This window comes from Panthera tigris, chromosome B3, assembly GCF_018350195.1.
Source record: "Panthera tigris isolate Pti1 chromosome B3, P.tigris_Pti1_mat1.1, whole genome shotgun sequence".
In the NCBI taxonomy this organism is placed as follows: domain Eukaryota; kingdom Metazoa; phylum Chordata; class Mammalia; order Carnivora; family Felidae; genus Panthera; species Panthera tigris.
In genome coordinates this window covers 62,815,262-62,822,113 of record NC_056665.1, presented here as the reverse complement: position 1 = coordinate 62,822,113, position 6,852 = coordinate 62,815,262, and the positions used below count along the sequence as shown (strand labels likewise).

Sequence of the window (6,852 nt, the reverse complement as noted above, 5' to 3'; positions counted from 1 at the left end):
CCCACTATCTCCACTTTGCCAGGCACTCCGAAACCCACGGCGGCTCCGGCGACCCCCCGATCCCGTGCCCTCTCCGAGCCTGTGCGCTCAGGGAAGCCCACCCGGGAGGCGCCCCCGCGGGTGGCTTACCGAGCAGCGAGCCTATGAAGATGACGACCTGCACGGTGGTGGTGAACTGGCGGTACAGCTGCACCTCGCCCAACTCCCCGAGCGCGCTGCGGTTGGCGCCCCCAGCCTCGGCGCCGGACGCGTTGCGCGGCTCGCTAGCGTTTCTGGAGATCCAGCTGCCGTTGTGCCCCATAGCGAGGCTGGGGTTCCGGCTCTGATCGTCGCCCGCCCGTCCGCCCACCACGGAGCCCCGCCCGGGTCTCTCTCGCCCCGGGTGCGGAGCAACACGCGGGCGCCTGGTGGAGTCCTGGAGAACCCGGGGCAGCCGCGGGTCCCCTCACGTCTCCACATCGCCAGCCCCGCGGCCTGGGAGGCGGGGAGGGGGGAGATCGAGGCCGCGCCCCAAGCCGGTTCCCTCCTGGGTCCCAGTCAGCAGCCACATGGAGGCGGCATGGTCTGAGACCGCTGAGCTGCGTCCGTCCCTCCTCCCGGGTAGTCAGCGCCGCCAAGCTCACTCAGCAGAGATGGAAACACGGGAGGCATTTGAGAGTCAAGGAGGGCGCTCCCCGCTCCCGCCGCCCCCTTCAACTTCTCCTTCCACGCCCCGAGGGCCGGGCCATCCCTCTCGAGTCCCAGCCGGCTGACCCGCTCGGCCTCTCTCAGAAGGAAGAGAACATTTGGCTGAAGCCGTTTTTCAATCCTGCTGGCTTCGAGGGGCTGGATGGCGATGGGAAAGCTGCGAAATACCCAAGCCAAATGACCGGAGCTCCGAGGGGACCCCCGAGTCCCCGACGGCACCCTCGGTCTGGGCGGAATGCCCTGAATTTACGCGCAACAGCCTCGCCCTCCGCGGCCGGCCGTCCCCCAGGACGCCCGCGAAGTCTCCTCTGGCCCAGCCCCTCGTGCGGGGATCCGACCTCCCGCCTCGGTGCCAGCGGCAGGGACCCCCTCTTACAGCCCCTTTGCCTCTGCACGACCCAGAGCCCCCCTTCGTGGCCCTGCTCCCGCCTTTGCTACCGGGAGAGACGCTCGCGGATGCTCGGGAACAAGGGAGAACGCGCCTAGAAAGTCAAGGAACCGTCTGCGCGACAGCCCGACTGCCAGAGCACGCCGGGGGCAGAGGAGGGCGCGCGGCCCGCGGGGGTGGGGCGGTCACGTGACGCGCGACTCCGCCCCCCCCCCCCCCCACGCCGGAGGGGGCCGCGGGGATGGCGCCATTTTGGCCATTCCGAGAGTGATTGCCACGGCTGGAGCGTGGGCAGCGCGGAGGATCGTCCTTTGGCTGCGGTGGACGTGTTCAAGGCGCTGACCGGGCTTCGGTTTATTTACTCCTGTGGTTACGGCTCCCTGTAGCGTCAGCAGGGGGGCTGCGTGAGAGGCCCATGATTACACACTACGCTGCCACCTGGGCCAGAAGCCCAGCCTCCCGCCCTTCAGTGAGTCTGGGCTGCAGCTGAAGGTGAAAGATGGAATTTAGGAGCCGGTGCACGGTTTCCTGGGCCTCTTTACTGCGTCTCATCTCTAAAAGGTTTGCAGTACAGCTCAAGTCTGGTGGGTTCCGGGGGATGAACTCGGGCAGGGAGCAACTTCCTGCGAGCTAATGCAAAAAGTTGGGAAGCTGCAATAACCACGTGGAGAAGAAACGGTACAGAGAAACTGAGTAGTAAAAGGAACGTGTACCGCATCCAGAGAAAGGATCTGGAGAAAAGGAGAAATGAGACAGGAAAAGGCAGCTAACGATTTGCTTGTTTTGAGCTTATGGAAAGTGGTTTCTTTTTTAATTAATGAAGGACTTGGTAGAGGGCTTTTAACATATTGACCGATAGCATTAGGTCCCAGAATACTAACTCTTCAAAATTGAATAAAATTACAGAATTTGGGGCGGGGGGGGTCCCTGGCTGGCTGGCTGGCTCCATAGAACATGCAACTCTTGATCTGCGGGTTGTGTGTTACAGCGCTATGTTGGGCGTAGAGAGGTTACTTTAAAAATTTTAGTGAGGGGCGCCTGGGTGGTTCAGGTAGTGATCTCGCGGTCCGTGAGTTCGAGCCCCACGTCGGGCTCTGTGCTGACAGCTCGGAGCCTGGAGCCTGCTTCTGTTTCTGTGTCTCCCTCTCTCTCTCTGCCCCTCCCCTGTTCGCGCTCTGTCTCTCTCTGCCTTTCAAAAATAAATAAATGTTAAAAAAATTTTTTTTAAATAAAAAAAAAAAGTTTACTGAATTCATGGGGCACCTGGGTGGCTCAGGTCATGATCTCACAGTTTGTGAGTTCGAGCCCCATGTTGGGCTCTGTGCTGACAGCTCAGAGTCTGGAGCCTGTTTCGGATTCCGTGACTCCCTCCCTCTGCTCCTCCCCTGCTCACACTCTGTCTCTCTCTCAAAAATAAAGATTAAAAAAAAATTTCCTGTCTCAAGGCTGATGCTGCTACAGTATGGCTACTCGACTTTTGCTCTACAAGCAATGAAGTCTTAAAAAGCAAATGTGTTGTATCTTTGAGTTCCCACAATACCTACACATAATAATCCTCTATGTAAGCAGTTATTTTAAACATTTCAGAGGCTATAAAAAAAGAAGAGGCAAACTTACTGACTAGTTGAATTTTTAAAGGCATTCCCAGTAGTTAAGATTAGTTCTCAGAGACCAAAGTTTTAAGATGAAACCCCTTGCACTGGAATCATTACAGAAGTAACAAAATGTAGTAGTTGTTTGGCAACATCCAGCACATTCTGTCAGGAAGGGTTGCAGAAGAATGTGTGTAAATGAGTTTAGTAGCAGTTATAAAAATACCTCTTTACCTGCCACTCTGATGGAAGTTTTGGGATGACGGAGGGCTTCGTGAGGTCCAGAGCCAACATCCAAGAAAGAATTGTTGAAGATGGTGATTGTATTAAAGTACAGGGACAGGGCCTGTAGGCAGAAAGAGCTGCATTACAAGGGGGGAGGGGGCAGCAGTGACCTTTGTATGGAGTCTGGGGAAATAAAGTCCAGAGGGAGTTTCCAAAGAGTCTTTCACATGCTGAAGACTTAACTGGAGTCCTGGCTATTGTCAAGCCAAGGTTTTTCCCTCTTGCAAAGCATTAACATTAAGACAGTAGGGAGGGGCACCTGGGCTTCACCTCAGGTCATGATCTCATGGGTTGGTGGTTTCAAGCCCCCTAGTCGGGCTCTATGCTGACAGCTCAGCCCTAGTCAGGCTCTATGCTGACAGCTCAGAGCCTGGAGCCTGCCTCGGAGTCTGTGTCTCCCTCTCTCTCTCTGCCCCTCCTCTGCTCATTCTCTCTCTCTCTCTCTCTCTCTCTCTCTCTCTCTCTCTCCTCTTAAAAATAAACATTAAAAAAAAAGAGTAGGGAGTTTCTGGATTTTAGGACATTGAAATTGATGGGATTGCCTTTTTCTGGTAAACTGGTGGAGACTCTTATCAGTTTAACTCTGTTTTTTTGTCCTTTCTGGTTTTTGGGTAGCTGTGAGTGTCCAAGGAATATCACACATATACCACCCGGTGGGGGGAAAGAGGGGTGCTGTTAGCCTGCACTTTGCCCACAGCTTACCCCACTCTCCCTCATCAACTCCCTATTCAAAACTGCTAGGAAAAGTTGGGATAAAGATGTAGGAAAGAGTTAGTTTTGTAGATGCAAAAAGTAGTAAAGAAAGAAACTTCTCATTTTTTTTTTTTTTAACGTTTATTTATTTTTGAGACAGAGAGAGACAGAGCATGAATGGGGGAGGGTCAGAGAGAGGGAGACACAGAATCCGAAACAGGCTCCAGGCTCTGAGCTGTCAGCACAGGGGCCCGATGCGGGGCTCGAACTCACGGACTGCGAGATCATGACCTGAGCCGAAGTCGGCGCTCAACCGACTGTGCCACCCAGGCGCCCCTCTCATTTTTTTATTCTGAAAAGATACCAGTAAATCCTCTACAGGCCCTAAATTGGTATTGTAACCAAACTTACCTGAGTTAGGTTCTTGGTGAGTCACAAATAGAAACTAAACCAGGTGAGTTGTCACACAAAAGAAACTTTATTTGCAGCGAATAAGTAGATCAAGGGGGAATAACTTCCAAAGCCTGACTTAGGAGCAAGGAAGAATGGGTTCCTTTTATCTAGGGTTAGGATGAATAGATAGGGGAGTCTTGTTATTGTATAGAGGCAGGTGTAAGGTCTCACGTTTGCCTTAAGAAAACATGTCTATACCATTGTATGGTATATAAATAAGGCTCATGCTCCTCCTTGGATGGAGATTTTAGTATTATAATGAGGTAAAGATAACTGATGATCACCCCATGGGTCACTCCATGGTCCATTTGCACAGGTATAAGTCAGGAGTTAAGCTCAAACTGGCCGGGTGGTCTACGCCACCTCTTGACAAGGCTGTCATTATTGCTTGATGGGTAGTTTCTGTGTGTCCCGTGCCCCCCCCCCTCCCCCGCACAGGACGCTATGCCTGTAGGGTGTTTTGCCTGAGTTGAGAGGTAACTTGGGAAGAAGAGCTTAAGAAAACTGTAGGACAAAGATTGGTGGGTACAAGCAGGTGAGCAACAAAGGTCAGGTCTTGGGATCTAGCTGATGACAGTGTTAGGGTATAGGGTTAGTTGAATTGTTGGGAAAATGAATAAAGTTTTACACCAGGACTAAAACAAGCTCTGGTCTCTAGCTTAGAGACCCCTCTTCCAGGTTCTTCTTGCCCTGTTTGCTGCATGCGTGACCACCCCCCCCCACACACAAACACACAAATATGGAGGCTGACAACTATAAATGACCCTTCCCGCACTCAGATCTTTGGAGAAACAGTCTCCTCTGAGCCTACCAGTGTTAAATAAATCTCTGATCCACCAAGATCTCCGAGTGCTGCTTGGTTTTTCCACCAGCATTCCAGCCTGGTTCTGTAACATATTTGGTTCTCTGACCAGGAAACCCAACCACTCTGGCCCATTGTTGCCACCGGTTTGGGAGAAGGGTGAAGCGGTGACGGAGCCAGGGATTGCAAGGGAGAAGGCACGCCCTGCCTGAATTTCGTCAGTCTCCTGCTCGTTGCTTCAGGCTGGCCCCTGACTCCACCATTCCCACTGGACTCAAGGAGACTTGGCAGGTGAGGACGTGGACCTGACGTCGGAACCAGTAAGGCTAGAGCCCAATCTAGTCATGTTGCATCCACACGACTCCTGAAACAGGATGCTACATTCCTGAAACAGCATGCTACGGGCACCAGTGACAGTCACAGCAAAGTTTATTGCAACGAGAGGTAAGGCAGACCGATCGGGACCAACGCTCTTGACCAGAGTGCGCCTCGAAGAGCCGGGGTACAGAGTTTTTATAGCCAACCACATCATCTTATCATCACCTGGGAACAGAACAAAGAAATAGTTTCCAGATGGGGGTGGAAACAGTTCACACCTTCTGCCCTTAAGCTGCAACCAGTTGACGTCCTTGACCCTGCCTCTGGCTCCACTTTTTCAAAGTTCTCAATTCACCCTTGTCCCAATCCAATCAATCACCGATCCAGTTGATTTTCCTTGAACTTTTGTTCCCTTGATTGATAGGACAAGGCTGTTATCTCTTAACCTACAGTGTCAAAACAAAGCTGTTATTTCTCAAGGCTACAAGTTAGCCCTACACTACAATTTAACCCTTACAGTCAGACCCACTCGCAAGAGTGGAAGGGGGACCTGATCACTCCCAGGAGACCTCAGAGGTCTCACAGGTAGGAATTCTGTGGGAGGGAATGTAATAATCTCTGGTGTGTATGTGAGTGTGACTGTGTGACGGTCTAGCTTGCCTGCCGAGTTCGATTCTGTGGCTCCACAGGCGGGCACCCTTAAGGTCCCCAAAAGCCCACGGAGTCTGAGTGGGCCTGTCTGCGATTCAGTGGGGAATGGCACACACTCTATGGCGGCATAAGAATAGTTTCCTATAGTAAGTCACAGCTGAAACCGCTAGAGCTAAGTGTCACCTAAGTTCCTTCGGACATGGCCAGACAGACGGGCATCTGACTGGTCTCTACATTAGAGGGGTCACTCCTATCCCTCTGTCTGTCTTTGTGACTCTGCCTCACGGAAACATTATGGGGTCAGGACAGAGCAAAGAAGGGGTGGGGAGACTATGGAATTAAGATAACCCCTGGCACGTTAAGGACCCTATGTGAGTTAGAATGGCCCACTTTTGGGGCGCCTGGGTGGCTCAGTTGGTTAAGCAGCCGACTTCGGCTCAGGTCATGATCTCGCAGTCCGTGAGTTCGAGCCCCGCATCGGGCTCTGTGCTGACAGCTCAGAGCCTGGAGCCTGTTTCAGATTCTGTGTCTCCCTCCCTCTGACCCTCCCCCGTTTGTGCTCTGTCTCTTTCTGTCTCAAAAATAAATAAACGTTAAAAAAAAAATGAATGGCCCACTTTTGGTGTAGGAGGGCCCTCTGAGGGAACCTTGGATGTCCCAAAGGTCTGTTGCATCTGGAATGTTGTCTCCAGAGACCCAGGTCACCCTGATCAATTTCCATACATGACTCCTGGCTTGAAATTGCCCAAAATCCTCTGCCTTAGGTGTGATTCATCCGTAGCAAACAGAGCCAGGCAAAGGTTTTAGCTGCTTTATCCGGAGACTCACCCAGGGAGCCAAAGGAGCAACCCACTGCTCCCCTAGTGTTTCCAAGAAACCCGGAGGAGGATCCCTTCTTTCCGCCACCTTATGACTCACCGGGCTCCCTCCCCCCTGCCCCTGAGCTTGAAACTCCTCCCCAGTCTGTCTCTCCTCCACCACCC

At 52.7% G+C, this 6,852-nt stretch overlaps 1 protein-coding gene across 1 annotated transcript in view; it reads right to left on the bottom strand.

Annotated features, from left to right (window-relative positions):
- Window positions 1–1,198, bottom strand: part of GPR176 (G protein-coupled receptor 176) — a 124,645-nt gene extending 123,447 nt beyond the window's left edge. The window contains exon 1 of the mRNA XM_042989174.1: window positions 130–1,198. Coding sequence (XP_042845108.1) covers window positions 130–301 — 172 coding nt within the window. The 5' untranslated portion in view covers window positions 302–1,198. The remainder of the gene's footprint in view (window positions 1–129) is intronic.
- Between the last annotated feature and the right edge of the window lie 5,654 nt (window positions 1,199–6,852).